Below are 17140 nucleotides of genomic sequence, written 5' to 3'. Positions count from 1 at the left end.
ACAGCCATTCTGGAATCCTATATACTCTATGAAGTACATATCTGCGAGAGTCTGCCCGGCTTACTCAACGACAGTTGTGGCATATATTCCATAATCACCACCCAATTTGTCCTCTTCTATCCTTCCAAACTCCTCCTTCCATTTTCCTTTTGCTTTAGTTGGATAATTATTTAAGAAGGTATATAATAAATCCTTATAGATATTAGACACCACCCCTTTTGTTCCCCCCTCCGCACAAACATAGTCCACCAGTATATCTTTATGGATCTCCAAACTGACAGTCTTGCTCTGAGTTACATATACATGTCTAAGCTGTCCATACTGGAACCTACAGACCTCTGGTAGCCCATAGTCTTCCTGTAACCGCTCAAAAGACACTAGTCCCTGGCTATTCCGTATCTGAACCACATATTGTATTCCCAGCCTCTTCTGATTTTTAAATTCCCCCATTTTATCATGTTTCATTTTGCCATATCGGGGAAAAATTTGTCAAATTCTCCAATCCCCTAATCTTTTATTATTTCCCAAACTATGTATCAATGACAACTGGGGTACAGCAATTCTAACCTCCTAAAACTACCTGCCTCTAGCCCCTGAATCAATGGGTCCATCCCAAGAACCTGAACCAACAACTTTTGTGCTGAACCTATGTCAGCTTCTTCCCTCCACCCCCTCATCTGTAGGCCCTGAGCAGCTAAATAATAGATCCAAGGGTTCGGAAGCGCCAACCCCCCCTCCATCCTTGAGCCTCTGCAATACCTCAAGCCTAATCCTTGACTTTTTCTTCCCCGCACAAGGTATCTAAATATACTGTAGAATCAATGATACGGAACCATCTTTTGGTAAACCATATGGGGGCATTATGTAACACGTATAGCAGCTGGGGCATTAAAACCATCTTAATCAAATGTATTCTTTCCACCACTGAAAGATGTAATTGACACCATGCCCCTATTTTACTCCTAAACTTACCCAGCAATGGAGTCAGATTCAAGTCCATGTAGCTCGAGAGCGGAAATGATACCTGAATGCGCAGATATTTAAACTGTTGCACCTCTGCCAGCCTGCTCTCCTCCCCTGGTATCAGTAGGTCATCACTACATTCATCTACAGCTAGAACTTTAGACTTCTCTCAGTTATTTTCTAGGCCCGATATAGTCCCAAATGTCTTAAGGATATTCATCACTCCCAATAACGAGTCTCCCGGGTCCTCTAAAAACAAGAAGCAGCACATCATCCGCATACAGGGATATTTTCTCTTCTATTAGTCCATATCTAAACCCCCTCACTGAGGCCGCTTTCCTGATTGTCTGCGCCAAGGGCTCCACCGCCAGCACAAAAAGCAGCGGAGACAGCGGACATCCCTCAACTTTCATTCTTACCTGATCAAACAGTACTCTATTAACAAAAAGTGTGTTGTCTGGTTTGGCCAGCTGGCGAGCCAAGAATGTGAAGAGGCAACCGACCTGGGATGGTGTAAAATCAGAGTTCTCAACCATAACCTGAAGGAGAGAAAATACAATGATATATACGGCATACAAGACGTATAGACAGGAAGTACTGAGAAATATTTACTTCAATTAACTAAAGTGCACACACTAGGTTTTAGCAGAAAAGGTTCTATTATTTTGAAATTGTGATTAAAAAAGTTAAACCTATCAGGTGAACGGTGAAACTTCATTAAAAACTTTTCAAAAACGTCTTGTTTTTGCAGGATAACGCGCCAGCACAAGTCTCATGCTGCCCTGCAAAAACTCAATGCAATCAGCTTCGAAACTGTCGACCATTCTCTATATTCTCCTGTTTTGGCCCCATCTGATTATTTTCTCCTTGTGAAACTCCAAAAAAATCATTGAAAGGAGGAAAATTTGTGACAAACGAGACGGTAATTGATGCTTTGGAGTCCCGGTTTGTATAATAGGATGACAATTTATTTTCTAAAAGATCAGAATTACCTTTTGATAGATTAAAGAGTAGAAAGAGGATTAAGCTCAATAAAAAAATAGTATTACTTCAGAAACATTGTTTTCTAGGCTTGGCAAAATACACTATAAAGCAATGATAGAGACATATCGTAAAATTGTATATACACACACACTAAATCATGGTTGAAGGTGTTGGCACCCTTGAAATTGTTCCACAAAATGAAGTATTTCTCCCAGAAAGTTATTACAATTGCACATGTTTTGTTATACACATGTTTATGTGTAACCCAGTACCCCACTGCTGACAGAAAAAAAAAAAACTAGACTGCAGTTTGCCAAAATACACATAAGTAAGTAAAAATCCTTCTGGGAAAGCATCTTGTGGACAGATGAGAACAAGATAGAGCTTTTTGGTAAAGCACATCATTCTTCTGTTTACCGAACCCTGAATGAGGCCTATAAAGTTGTTTTGGGGTTATCTTGCAGCCTCTGGCACTGGGTGCCTTGACTGTGTGCAAAGGCATCATGAAATCTGAAGATTACCAAAGGTAATGGGTCACAATGTAGTGTATAGTGTCAGAAAGCTGGGTGTTCGTCCTAGGTAATGCGTCTTCCAGAAGGATAATGATCCCAAACATACTTCAAGAAACACCCAGAAATGGATGGATACAAAGCGCTGCCAAAGTTCTCAAGTTGCCAGCAATGGGTCCGGACCTAAATCCCATTGAACACGTGTGGAGAGATCTTAAAATTGCTGTTGGGAGAAGGCTCCCTTCAAATATTAGAAACCCGAAGCAGTTTGCAAAAGTAGAGAGGGCCAAAATTCCAGTTTAGAGGTGTAGAAGCTTGTTGTTTGTTTTAGGCAGCGAATGATTTCAGTTATTTATTCCAAAGGGTGTGAAACCAAATATTAAGTCGAGAGTGCCAGCTATTTTGGAAGGCCCATTTTTAGGGTTGTGTGTTTAATTATGCCCAATTTATCTCCCCCCCACCTTCCCCATCTTGCTTTGATTTTGTTTTGTTCCAATACTTACAAAGGAAATACACATGTATATAGAACAAATAATGTGTAATTGCAAACATTTTCTGGGAGAAATACTTCATTTTCTGGAACAATCTAAAGGATGCCAACAGGAGGAGGAGCTATTCTTTCTGTGTTTACTTAGTGTCCTCCTAGTGGCAGCAGCAGCATAACACCCATGGTCCTGTGTCCCCCAATGAGGCGTAGGGGAAAATATATATATATATATATATATATATATATATATATATATATATATATATATATATATATATATATATATATATATATATACATATACATATACATATACATATACATACACACACACACACACACACACACACATACATACACAGTAAAGACCAAAAGTTTGGACACACCTTCTCATTTAAAGATTTTTCTGTATTTTCATGACTATGAAAATTGTACATTCACACTGAAGGCATCAAAACGATGAATTAAACACATGTGGAATTATATAATTAATTTCAGTTGTTTCACACTTTTTTGTTATGTCTTATATTCTAGGTTCTTCAAAGTAGCCACCTTTTGCTTTGATGACTGCTTTGCACACTTTTGGCATTCTCTTGATGAGCTTCAAGAGGTAGTCACCGGGAATGGTCTTTCAACAATCTTGGAGGAGTTCCCAGAGATGCTTAGCACTTGTTGGCCCTTTTGCCTTCACTCTGCGGTCCAGCTCACCCCAAACCATCTCGATTTGGTTCAAGTCTGGTGACTGTGGAGGTCAGGTCATCTGGTGTAGCACCCCATCACTCTCCTTCTTGGTCAAATAGCCATTACACCGCCTGGAGGTGTGTTTGGGGTCATTGTCCTGTTGAAAAATAAAAGATGGTCCAACTAAATGCAAACTGGATGGAATAGCATGCCACTGCAAGATGCTGTGTGTTGTGAACTCTGTTTTTGGGCTCCCTCTTGTGGTCACAAGTGGTACTGTGTGAGTGCTGTCTTTGGGCTCCCTCTGGTGGCTCTTTGTGTCTTTCTTCAGGTCTGAGGCGGATCAGCTGTCTCGTTATCTGTTAGCTGGTTTCCTATTTAGCTCACCTGGACTTTCAGTGTTTGCCTGCTGTCGATGTATTCAGTGCTATCTTGATCTCTCCTGAATTCCTTCGCTATCAGTCTCTTCAAGAGAAGCTAAGTTTTCTGTTTGGTTATTTTTTGCTCATTAGTGTTCAATAGGTTTCTTGGTTATTTACTTGTCCTTGTCCAGCTTGCTAATGTGATTTCCTTGCTTGCTGGTAGCTCTAGGGGGCTGAGTTTCTCCCCTCACACCGTTAGTTGGTGTGGGGGTTCTTGAATTCTCAGCGTGGATATTTTGTATAGGGTTTTTTACTGACCGCACAGTTCCCTGCCTGTCTTCTGCTATCTAGTATTAGTGGGCCTCATTTGCTGAATCGGTTTTTATTTCTACGTTTTGTATTTTCCCCTTACCTCACCGTTAATATTTGTTGGGGGCTTACTATATCTTTGGGGTCATTTCTCTGAGGCAAGTGAGGTCTTACTTTCTCTATAGGGGTAGCAAGTTTCTCAGGCTGCGTCGAGACGTCCAGGAATTTAGGCACGTTCACCGGCTACCTTCAGTGTGTTTGGTTAGGATCAGGTTTTGCGGTCAGTCCAGTTACCACCTCCCTAGAGCTCGTTCAATGTTCAGTAACTTAGCTAGTTCATTCTGTGATCCTCAGCCACTAAGGATCATAACAGCTGTGGTAGCCATGCTGGTTCAGTATGCCTTCAATTTTGAATAAATCCCCAACAGTGTCACCAGCAAAGCACCCCCACACCATCACACCTCCTCCTCCATGCTTCACAGTGGGAACCAGGCATGTAGAGTCCATCCGTTCACCTTTTCTGCGTCGCACAAAGACACGGTGGTTGGAACCAAAAATCTCAAATTTGGACTCATCAGACCAAAGCACAGATTTCCACTGGTCTAATGTCCATTCCTTGTGTTCTTTAGCCCAAACAAGTCTCTTCTGCTTGTTGCCTTTGCTGCACAAAGTCTCCTCTTAACAGTTGTTGTAGAGATGTGTCTGCTGCTAGAAATCTGTGTGGCATGGACCTGGTCTCTAATCTGAGCTGCTGTTAACCAGCGATTTCGGAGGCTGGTGACTCGGATAAACGTATCCTTAGAAGCAGAGGTGACTCTTGGTCTTCCTTTCCTGGGGCAGTCCTCATGTGAGCCAGTTTCTTTGTAGCGATTGATGGTTTTTGCCACTGCACTTGGGGACACTTTCAAAGTTTGCCCAATTTTTCGGACTGACTGACTTTCATTTCTTAAAGTAATGATGGCCACTCGTTTTTCTTTACTTAGAATTTGTATTATGGTAAGAAAAAAGCATCTAACAGTCTATTCAGTAGGACTATCAGCTGTGTATCCACCAGACTTCTGCACAACACAACTGATGGTCCCAACCCCATTTATAAGGCAAGAAATCCCACTTATTAAACCTGACAGGGCACACCAGTGAAGTGAAAACCATTCCCGGTGACTACCTCTTGAATCTCAAAGAGAACGCCAAGTGTGTGCAAAGCAGTCATCAAAACAAAAGGTGGCTACTTTGAAGAACCTAGAATATAAGACATAATTTCAGTTGTTTCACACTTTTTTGTTAAGTATATAATTCCACATGTGTTAATTCATGGTTTTGATGCCTTCAGTGTGAATGTACAATTTTCATAGTCATGAAGACACAGAAAAATCTTTAAATGAGAAGGTGTGTCCAAACTTTTGGTCTGTACTGTATGTAAGTATGTGTACATGTTTCACTTGCATGGAGAGCTCCTTTGACCACATGTTTACTTCACAGCAAAACCTTCCAAATGCAAGCACCACACCTCAAATCAACTCCAGGCCTTTTATCTGCTTAATTGAGAATGACATAAAGAAGGGATTGCCCACAGCATGAAATAGACTTGGAGTCAATTGTCCAATTACTTTTGGTCCCTTTAAAAACAGGGTGGCACATGTTAAGGAGCTGAAACTCCTAAACCCTTCATCCAATTTTAATGTAGATACCTTCAAATGAAAGCTGAAAGTCTGAACTTCAACTGCATCTGAATTGTTTTGTTTAAAATTCATTGTGGTAAGGTCTATAACCAAAATTAGAAAAATGTTGTCTCTGTCCAAATATATATGGACTTAACTGTATACTCGAGTCATTAAGTTTTCCCTGTTTTTTGTTGCAAAATTAGGGGTCTCTGCTTATACTCGAGTATATACGGTACTTATTTTCCCCAGTGTGTATATGTATAATAAAATCTATATACATGCTGTGACTGAAAACCAGGGTGTACAAAGGGCTTGAAATGCGTAATAACTCCCATTTCTTACAGTCTTGCCTAATCTTTTTATGGTATAGACAATGATATGTTTTAATGATTTTGGAATAAACCTTGATTTTATTTACTCATGCGTGCTGGATCCTCTACCACCTATGCACACACAAAAAGGCAAAATCATCAAAAACCCTACTGACCAACACAATATGTGCTGCAGGAAGTGAGTGGATCAGAACATGCACAGAAGAATATTTGTGTCCCAGCCCTTGAAATCCACATTATTAGTGATTATTATTTGCGGTTAGTATATTTAATGCATACCCAGCACGTATGGACCCACTGACCCAAACAGCGATTCTATCCAGTGGTGCTTGAACCTGTATTTCTTAGTAAGTAATGAGAATACTCTCTGAATCCAAAAAGTCTTTAACGTTGTTTTGGCTTCTTTCTATTTTAAAGTGGTTGCTCAGTTTAAAAAAATGCATTTTCTTATAAGATATGAGTGAATTCTGAGTTAAATGTTCAGCATCTTCATCTTGTGATGAGAGCACAGCAGTGACAAGGAGTCGGTGGCACTGGAAGAACTCTCCTGTGTCATAGACGGTCCATTGATGTGAATGTTCATTGTGTAATGTGTATTTCCCCTGTGAGTAACTGACCCGTTTCCGTTCAGATTCCAGCTGGGCAACCTAGCAGCTTATCGCCAGAGGTCCCTTAGGCCTCGTTTATTCATCTGTTTTTCACATACGTGTTCTACAAAACGTAGACCCATTACAGTCTATAGAGCTGATCATATGCCAGTGATTTTTTTTCCAAGTCATGGATCTTCAAACTACCCACACAAGTCTATGGATCCGTGAATATCATGGATTCCACACGGATTGCATCCACGTGCGATCTGTCTGCTGCCCGTTGTTAAAACTTGTAATGGGCAGGAGAAGCTTTGGATTTTTTTTTTCTTTTTTAGAGGTGAAAAATCACTCATGAAACACCAATGGTAAAAACTGACAAAGACCAAACATCGGTGAGATTCTGGTCCAAAACACAGATGAACAACGGTCCATGTTTTAATATATGATAAGTGTTTGATGTCTGAATGAAGCCTTACCAACAAGTAGGGGGTTGTGAAAAGTGGAGAACCCCTTTAATTGCCATTTTCAAAACCTTATGCTGAGCAGCACTCGCATAAAAGATATCTGGGAATTTTATACTTCATGTAAGAAGAACCTAGGATTGTGTAATGTGTCTTGGAGTTCATGGCTCCCTTATAACAAGGAGGACTTTCTAAATAAGGGTCATTAAAAGGCATTGTCCAGGACTGAACTAATGATTAACTTGGGAACAGTCATCAATATGAGATCCGTAAGGGTCCAACCACCAGAACTTTCAACGATCAACCGAAAACTGATCCAACAGCGAGCAGCTGTAAGCAATGTACTGGGGGGGAACATGGCCGCTACACACGTTGCTTAGTTGTTGCTGCAAAGTACTGGCTTTATCACCCATTCAAATAAGTGGGAGATAAAGTGCAGTATTAAGCAGCCTCCATCAGCAATGTACCCCGCAGCTGTGCTCCTTCTTGTACTTCACTTGTGCAAAGGCAGTTTTCAGCCAATCGGTGGGGTCTCGGACCCTCTCCATTATTATATCGGTGACCTTTACTACTAATAGGTCACCAATAGTTCAGTCCTGGACAACCCCTTTAAAGGTGCCTATGGACCACAATGCTGTACTAACTGCGAGTTTCCTGACCAGACCTTACTCCCTCATACACATATAAAGCTTCAAGTTCCGGTTGGGAACCCCCAGGACAGTCCAGGCACTGCAGTCATTATACAGACTGATATTTGCCTGTGTGAACTCAGATTATAAAAAAGGTAAGCGCAAAAGTCAATGAACCCGGGAGAAGATGCCATCCTTGGAATCACCCTACATTTCTGTAGGCTGTACGTGGCCAATCTGGCTGGTAACAGGTGAGGTATGCATGAGGAGGGAAATGTGTAACCATACATATCTGGAGAGTAGATAATCCCAATGCATTGTGCGGCATTAAATGCTTGGCCAAAGAAATCCATGGTAGTGTTGCAGGACAATCTTTGAGGAACCTAGTGCCATTAGTTTAGTAGAGGCCAATGTAGAAGACTCCTACCACCACTCACATACCTTCAGCAGGATGTCCACTATCCTCTGTTGGTGCTCCACGGCTTGTTTATCATTGGTAAAATCTTCAAATGTCTAAAACACAAAAATAACCCTCAGCACATGTGTTAGCAAGTCTCCCGTTATCTATAATCACTTCTCTCACTGAAAATCTGCTACAGAGGAGTGAAGAAAGTCTAATGAATGCTGCGTGAAGAGTCCTCCCCCGACTTCTCCCATGCAGATCATTCATCTGTTATGCACAGCATATATTAGTGGTTAACCGAGCGCTCTCATACAATCCTCATCACCATCCATCACCGATATGTGATATCCATCACTCAAATATACGGATATACCAAGGTATCTCAGTTTTCCTTATCATTGAAAGGACATTAGACTTAATGGCCACTTCTTTTGAAACACCTGGCCTTTCACTTTCCTGTATGGAAATTTGTCATTTCAAGAAATCAAGTTTTCCAAACTGAGCAAGTTCAAATGAGGTTTTGGCATCAGAGCTAAAAAATAACCAGGATCGAATTTCAGAAACTGTCAGTGTGGACAAAAAATACATAAAAATAAAATGGTGTGATTGAAGAAAACAATCCAGAGAAAGTGGATCCTGTGGGTGTAAACTTGTTAGTGTGCTTCCAATGAAGACTAGAGGTCCGGCTATCGTGCAATAAGCCATTCAATACCATAATCCAAGGAACAGGACTGGTATGACATTCCTTCACAAAGGACTCTTCATGTCTTTGCCAATGTGATGTCTCGACCAATTTCCAGCTTTCACTGTGTCCAAGAAAAAAATCAGAACTCATTGCTGAAGAAATAAACCGCCATTCCAAGCCTCCATTACAGTCTTGCTCTGTATCATGATAGCCTTTGAGCCATAGTGTAAGGTCAATGAAAAGGCCTTCACGAGGGAACTTCACACTGGTCCTACACATAGGATTATGTTATGGGGTGGCATGATGTACTGTAGTCGGACCCCTCTAGTCTTCATTACAGGTAACACTGACAGCTTAGCGTTACATTGATTTGGTGGTATGGCCATTGCTCCAAAATTTCCCATGAGCCATTTTTCAACACTACAACGCTAGGCTGTATGTTGCTCGTGCGACTGAGCAGCCTACAGGGTCTCCATGTGCTACCATGGTCTGCAGCTTCTCCAGACTTGTCTCCCCATTGAGCACATTTGCAGCATCATTGGCTGACAAATTCAAAAGGGAGATGCCAGTAGTGGATCTTGATGAATTTCCCACCTGCATTCAGTGTGGCAGAACACTCAGACAACCATTAATAACTTTACGGATAGCAGCCAAGGCATGTAAGTGTGCGGATTTCTGCGTGAGGCTCTCATACTCAATATTGAACAAACCGAGATGTTATGGAAAAATAAAACCATTTTCATATCAGTATCAGGTCTATACATCCTGTGACTTCCATAATACCATAACTTTTCCTTCTTGGTGTTACAACGTCAGTGTCACGGAATGTAGATTACACTGTATCCCTCACCTAAATATTGACCAGTAAATAAACTTCATAAGATCAATGTACATAGAGTTTTGATATTTATTCCTGGATGAATGCATTTCCTAATTTAAAAGTTTAGATCACATCAGACAATCTTTTAAATGTTATTAATATATATAGGATAATGTACATCCTATGGTAAATTATAAATTGGTACTAAAAAGTTATATTTCTTACGACAGGCCAGAGAATTTATACACAATGTGCAGATAAATGGCAGGGTAGGAAATAAATCAGATGGTAAAGGTCCGAAATTATGGACTTTGAAGATCACAGAATCCTGGAACACATCCATTTTGATCGCTCATCCTAAACCATACTCCCAGTGTTGTACATATGAGAGCTACAATGTGATCGTCTGGTGCAGAACAGTATTATCCCATGTAGCACACACCTATATAGTGGCGTATTTGGGAGAATCGATAGCGGTGCTTCCTATAAAGTCCTATGTGTGTAATAAGAATTAATGAGCCTAGCCTATACATATAAAGAGATGATTACTAGATCGGTGGACATACTGGACAGACATGGCATTTTGCCTGCCAGCTTTCCACATGCCTAATCATCTGATGTCTTCCAACAACTTAATTATTATTCCCTGTTCTGTTTCCAGATTATGAGCTTGGAGGGAGTTGAATAAACCTCATTTAATTTTGCTCGAGTCTCCCGAGGACTATGCTTCAGAAAAAGACTTCAGAGGGGAGAGAGACGCTTGGATTAAATGTCCTCCCTTTGAACTAAAGCCGAGTCGCGGTGTTGATAATAAGCAAGCGCTCCCCAAGCAGATGAAAGCGAAGCATTTGGGGGGTGATGAGGGGACAGACGTCCTGCCTGCACAACAAGAAAAATAGTCATTCTGTATAGAAAGGACAAAACGGTGACAATCCTGATACAAGCGGATAAGTGTACTAACACCAGCACCTAATGGATCCCACACACCAGAACTTTATCCGATCATGGGAAATAGACACCGACATTCTCTAAAGGTACCTTTGTAAAGATGGAAAATAAAAACTGAACCACAAGCAGAAATCAGCATCAGAATGCGCTGCATTTCACCTTATGTTGGCAGATTTTGCGCGGATTTAACCTGCTGAGTTGCAGAGGGTGAATGTGTGCCAGGAAGCTGCGACATTAGCAAAATAGGCAAGAAGATGTCAGCCAGAAAGTACACGATACGATATGAAATCCGTACAAACTGCTGGCGCAATGATAGAATAGGGCGGTTAAAACCACATTCACAAGAATAGTATTGCCATTTCGGCAATCCAATATGTCTGAACGTGACCAAAGACAGATAAAAAAGAATATCTGTTTGAATGAAAAAATAAATAAATAAGTATTTGGGTGTACATTATCAGTCCTGGTAGATTGGTGACAATTGTTAGATCAGTGTGGTTTCCTTTGCTGTCACCTCCATTGATCACTAGTAAGTGTGTCTCACAATCACCTCTGGGCATAAGACCCCCAGCCAGGAGGGCAAGGATGGAGAGATTGTATTAAACTGCGATCAGTGGCTCTTCACATCCTGAATTTTAACTGCAAGCTAATCGTGATGGAGCGCTGTTAAGGCTTGTTTCATGATTATCTTGACGTGTAAACAGGTTGCCAATGACCCGATGAACAAGATAAAAAAAACACTAGTTCATTGGGAAAATATTTAGAATTGAGAGTCCTCAGTGGTTGTTCATTGGGTGAACTGATTTTAATGCAGCATAAAAAATCATTTTCGGTGGTGCAACGTTCTGTGTAAACAGGACTCGTACTGCCAAGAACAATAGCAGCCCATGTGCACCGACTGGTGTAGTCTAGAGCAAAGTGCATGGCTTACTTTGGCCTGCTCGTGTAAGCAGGCATTGAAACCACTGCTGACCTATAAAAGTTAACGATCAGCGATCACATCATTCTGCAGATTGGTCTGTGTAACAGACCCCAAATGCCATTGATACGGAATAAAGTAGCAGATGGAACGGCTGATCAGACAGGCCTTCCAACTCCTCGTTTCTGTAGCCCACAGTACTGGTGATCACTGAGGGTCAGAGGTGAGACCCACACCAAGCTAACCTCTGTGCACCAAACTGTAGACCATAAACCCCTGTAACTTTCCAATAAGGAAAAAAATAAAATAAAATTCTAGAGGAATGTCAAACAATAGCTTGTTCACACGCATCATTTTTGCAGCAAAATTTATTTCTAAAATCTCATTCATTCAGTGCATTTTTCCTTGCCTTTTATGAGATATGCTGTCCATTTTGCCTTTTTTTTTGTAATCTGCAGCATGTCAATTTTCTCAGCGTCTTTGCAAAGTTATTAACCCATTCAACTAAATTCATCAAAACCACAAAAAAAAAAAAAAAAAATGCATGAAAACATGCGTAATGTATGCACTGCGTGGCGACACCCCAACAATGGAATGTGCGGCGGATATCATTTAAAACTTTCCAAAAAGTGACATCTGCAGCGCAAACGTGGAAGAGACCTGGGCATGCTGAGCAAGTCACAGACTTAACGTTTGCAGCACTCCGCATAATCTACTCCCCTTGTTTCAGCAACGAGTAAATGGAGTTTTGTGGGATCTCATTCTCTGGTGCCAGCTGTACTTTGGTGTGGGCTTTCCGTGTGCGATTAGAATAAGGCGCTATGTTCACATGTGTCAGAGCTAAGAGTTTACCGCATAGGCCTGATGTTACATTGTCACATTACCACATTGTTGCCAGCGGGGTCATTAACAGAAGCCTAAAATTGCACTGCAATGGCAGCAACACTATTGTTTGCCAACATCATACCTGCAGGCACTACAAGTAACACACGAACCATACATATGTACAGTGCGTACGGAAAGTATTCAGACCCCTTTAAATTTTTCACTCTGCTTCATTGCAGCCATTTGGTAAATTCAAAAAGTTCATTTTTTTCACATTAATGTACACCCTGCACCCCATATTCACTGAAAAAAACAAACCAGAAATGTAGTAATATTTGCAAATTAAATAAGAAAAACTGAAATATCACATGGTCATAAGAATTCAGACCCTTTGCTCAGTATTGAGTAGAAGCACCTTTTGAGCTAGCACAGCCATGAGTCTTCTTGGGGATGATGCAACAAGTTATTCACACCTGGATTTGGGGATCCTCTGCCATTCTTCCTTGCAGATCCTCTCCAGCTCCGTCAGGTTGGATGGTGAACATTGGTGGACAACCATTTTCAGGTCTCTCCAGAGACGCTCAATTGGGTTTAGGTCAGGGCTCTCGCTGGGCCAGTCAAGAATAGTCACAGAGTAGTTCTGAAGTCACTCCTTTGTTATTTAGCTGTGTGTTTAGGGTCATTGTCTTGTTGGAAGGTGAACCTTCGGCCAAGTCTGAGGTCCAGAGCAATCTGGAAGAGGTTTTCATCCAGGATCTCTCTGTAGTTGGCTGCACTCATGTTTCCTTCAATGACAACCAGTCGTCCTGTCCCTGCAGCTGAAAAACACCCCCATAGTATGATGCTGCCACCACCATGTTTCACTGTTGGGATTGTATTGGGCAGGTGATGGGCAGTGTTGTGAACTCTGTTTCCGGGCTCCCTCCTGTGGTCATGAGTGGTACTGTGTGAGTTCTCTCTTTGGGCTCCTCCTGGTGGCTCTTTTTGTTATTTTGCAGGTTTCTGGCTGGATCAGCTGTCTCGTCATCTGCTAGTTAGGTTTCCTATTTAATCCACCTGGTCCTTCATTCCTTGCCTGTTGCCGTTGTATTCAGTGCTATTCTGATTGCTCCTGTCTACATCCGTTATCAGTCTCTCCAAGAGAAGCTAAGTTCTGTTTGCTTATTTTTGCTCATCTGTGTTCAAGATGTTTCCTAGTATATGATGAGTTTTTGTCCAGCTTGCTAATGTGTGATTTCCCTGCTTGCTGGTGCTCTGGGGTGCTGAGTTGTTCCCCCCACATAGTTAGTTGGTGTGGGGGTTCTCGCATTCTCTGCGTGGATATTTTTGCATAGGGTTTTTTACTGACCGCACAGATCCCTTGCTATTTTCTGCTATCTAGCGTTAGCGGGCCTCATTTGCTTAACCTGTTTCATCTCTGCGTTTGTCTTTTCCTCTTAACTCACCGTTATTATTTGTGGGGGGCTTCTATATCTCTGGGGGATTTCTCTGAGGCAAGTGAGGTCTTTACTTTCTCTTTAGGGGTAGTCAGTTTCTCAGGCTGTGAAGAGACGTCTAGGATTTCAGGAAATGTTCCACGGCTGCCTAGTGTGCGGTTAGGATCAGGTTTGCGGTTAGTCCAGTTACCACATTCCCAGAGCTCGTCCTATTATTTTCTACTTAGCTGGTTAGATTTGTGATTCTAAGCCACTAGGATCATAACAGTGCAACAGGCCCAAAAGTGTTAAATGCATCGCAAAAGTGGGATAAGAGAAATCCTGAGTTCAATTTTTTTTTTTCTGCTCTGCAGTCCGTCCTGCTTCTCTCCTCCCCTTAATCTCTGGGTGGCTTTGAGTTCTGCTGCAGACATGGATATTCAGAGTCTGACTTCTAGTGTGGATCATCTTGCTGCAAGGGTGCAAAGCATTCAGGATTTTGTTGTTCACAGTCCTATGTCTGAGCCAAAAGTACCTATTCCTGAGTTTTTTTCTGGAGATAGATCTAGGTTTCTGAATTTTAAGAATAATTGTAAATTATTTCTTTCTTTGAGACCTCGTTCCTCTGGTGATTCCGCTCAGCAAGTTAGAATTGTTATCTCCCTGTTACATGGCGACCCTCAAGATTGGGCCTTCTCCCTGGCGCCAGGAGATCCTGCATTGCTGAATGTGGATGCGTTTTTTCTGGCGCTTGGATTGCTTTATGAGGAACCTAATCTGGAGAACCAGGCAGAAAAGGCCTTGCTGGCTCTCTCTCAGGGTCAGGATGAAGCTGAGGTGTATTGTCAAAAATTTCGGAAATGGTCAGTGCTTACTCAATGGAATGAGTGTGCCCTGGCTGCAAATTTCAGAGAAGGTCTTTCTGAAGCCATTAAGAATGTTATGGTGGGGTACCCCACGCCTGCGAGTCTGAATGAGTCAATGGCTTTGGCCATTCAGATTGATCGGCGTTTGCGGGAGCGCAAACCTGAGCACCATCTGGCGGTGTTTTCTGAACAGAAACCTGAGTCTATGCAATGTGATAGGATTCTGACCAGAATGGAATGGCAAAATCATAGACGTCAGAATGGGTTGTGCTTTTACTGTGGTGATTCAGCTCATGTTATCTCAGCATGCTCTAAGCGCACAAAAAACTTTGCTAGATCTGTCACCATTGGTACTGTACAGCCTAAATTCATTTTGTCTGTTACTTTGATTTGCTCGCTGTCATCCTACTCAGTTATGGCTTTTGTAGATTCAGGTGCCGCCCTGAATCTGATGGATTTGTCATTTGCCAAGCGCTGTGGTTTTATCCTTGAGCCATTACAGTTCCCTATTCCATTGAGGGGAATTGATGCTACACCATTAGCCAAGAATAAACCTCAATACTGGACTCAAGTGACCATGTGTATGACTCCTGCACATCAGGAGGTGATTCGCTTTCTTGTGTTATATAATTTGCATGACGTTGTCGTGTTGGGTCTGCCATGGTTGCAGGCTCATAATCCAGTCCTGGATTGGAAAGCTATGTCTGTGTTGAGTTGGGGTTGCCAGGGAATTCATGGCGATTCTCCCTTGGTATCAATTGCTTCCTCTACTCCTTCTGAAGTCCCTGAGTTTGTCGGACTACCAGGATGTATTTGATGAGCCCAAATCCAGTGCCCTACCTCCTCATAGGGATTGTGATTGTGCTATAAATTTGATTCCTGGTAGTAAGTTCCCTAAGGGATGACTGTTTAATTTGTCTGTACCAGAGCATGCCGCTATGCGGAGCTATGTAAAGGAGTCTTTGGAGAAGGGACATATTCGCCCCTCCTCGTCCCCTCTTGGTGCGGGATTCTTTTTTGTGGCCAAGAAGGATGGTTCGTTGAGACCCTGTATAGATTATCGCCTTCTAAATAAAATCACGGTCAAATTCCAGTATCCCTTGCCATTGTTGTCTGATCTGTTTGCTCGGATTAGGGGGTCTAGTTGGTTCACCAAGATAGATCTTTGCGGTGCGTATAATCTTGTGCGTATAAAACAGGGCGATGAATGGAAAACAGCATTTAATACGCCCAAAGGCCATTTTGAGTACTTGGTGATGCCTTTTGGACTTTCTAATGCCCCTTCTGTGTTTCAGTCCTTCATGCACGAGATCTTCCGAGAATATCTGGATAAATTTATGATTGTGTATCTGGATGATATTTTGGTATTTTCAGATGATTGGGAATCCCATGTGAAGCAGGTCAGGACGGTATTTCAGGTCCTGCGTGCCAATGCCTTGTTTGTGAAGGGTTCCAAATGTCTCTTCGGAGTCCAGGTGGTGTCCTTTTTGGGCTTTATTTTTTCTCCTTCTTCTATTGAGATGGACCCAGTCAAGGTCCAGGCTATTCATGATTGGACTCAACCTACATCGGTTAAGAGTCTTCAGAAGTTCTTGGGTTTTGCTAATTTTTACCGTCGCTTCATTGCTAATTTTTCTGGTGTGGTTAAACCTTTGACGGATTTGACCAAGAAGGGTTCTGATGTGACTAACTGGTCTCCTGCGGCCGTTGAGGCCTTTCAGGAGCTGAAGCGCTGGTTTTCTTCAGCTCCAGTTTTATGTCAGCCAGATGTCTCTCTTCCCTTCCAGGTCGAGGTTGATGCTTCTGAAATTGGAGCAGGGGCTGTTTTGTCACAGAGAAGCTCTGATTGCTCTGTGATGAAGCCATGTGCCTTCTTTTCAAGAAAATTTTCGCCGGCTGAACGAAATTATGATGTTGGTAATCGGGAGTTGTTGGCAATGAAGTGGGCATTTGAGGAGTGGCGACACTGGCTACAGGGAGCGAAGCATCGTATGGTGGTCTTGACTGATCATAAAAATTTGATTTATCTTGATTCGGCCAAGCGGTTGAATCCTAGACAAGCTCGTTGGTCGTTGTTTTTCTCACGTTTCGATTTCGTGGTCTCGTACCTTCCTGGTTTGAAGAACGTGAAGGCTGATGCTCTTTCTAGGAGTTTTGTGCCTGACTCCCCTGGAGTTTCTGAGCCGGTTGGTATCCTCAAAGAGGGGGTAATTTTGTCTGCCATTTCCCCAGATTTGCGACGGGTGTTACAGGAATTTCAGGCGGATAGACCTGACCGTTGTCCATCAGAG

At 42.1% G+C, this 17140-nt stretch overlaps 1 protein-coding gene across 2 annotated transcripts in view; it reads right to left on the bottom strand.

The window, feature by feature from the left end:
- The window catches only part of VPS8 (VPS8 subunit of CORVET complex), a 245713-nt gene that overhangs the window by 100254 nt on the left and 128319 nt on the right, over window positions 1-17140 (bottom strand). For both annotated transcript variants that reach the window (XR_013217732.1, XM_077272120.1), the window contains exons 28-29: window positions 8410-8481; window positions 1383-1502 (exon numbers count right to left, since the gene is read on the bottom strand). Coding sequence is in view for 1 of the 2 variants with exons in the window: in XM_077272120.1 (XP_077128235.1) it covers window positions 1383-1502; window positions 8410-8481 (192 nt within the window). In the remaining variant the exon portion in view is untranslated. The remainder of the gene's footprint in view (window positions 1-1382; window positions 1503-8409; window positions 8482-17140) is intronic.

The sequence above is a fragment of the Ranitomeya variabilis genome, chromosome 7 (genome assembly GCF_051348905.1).
Source record: "Ranitomeya variabilis isolate aRanVar5 chromosome 7, aRanVar5.hap1, whole genome shotgun sequence".
Lineage (NCBI taxonomy): Eukaryota > Metazoa > Chordata > Amphibia > Anura > Dendrobatidae > Ranitomeya > Ranitomeya variabilis.
Note: the sequence above shows the minus strand (reverse complement) of the source record. Positions and strands in the feature narration are given on the sequence as shown.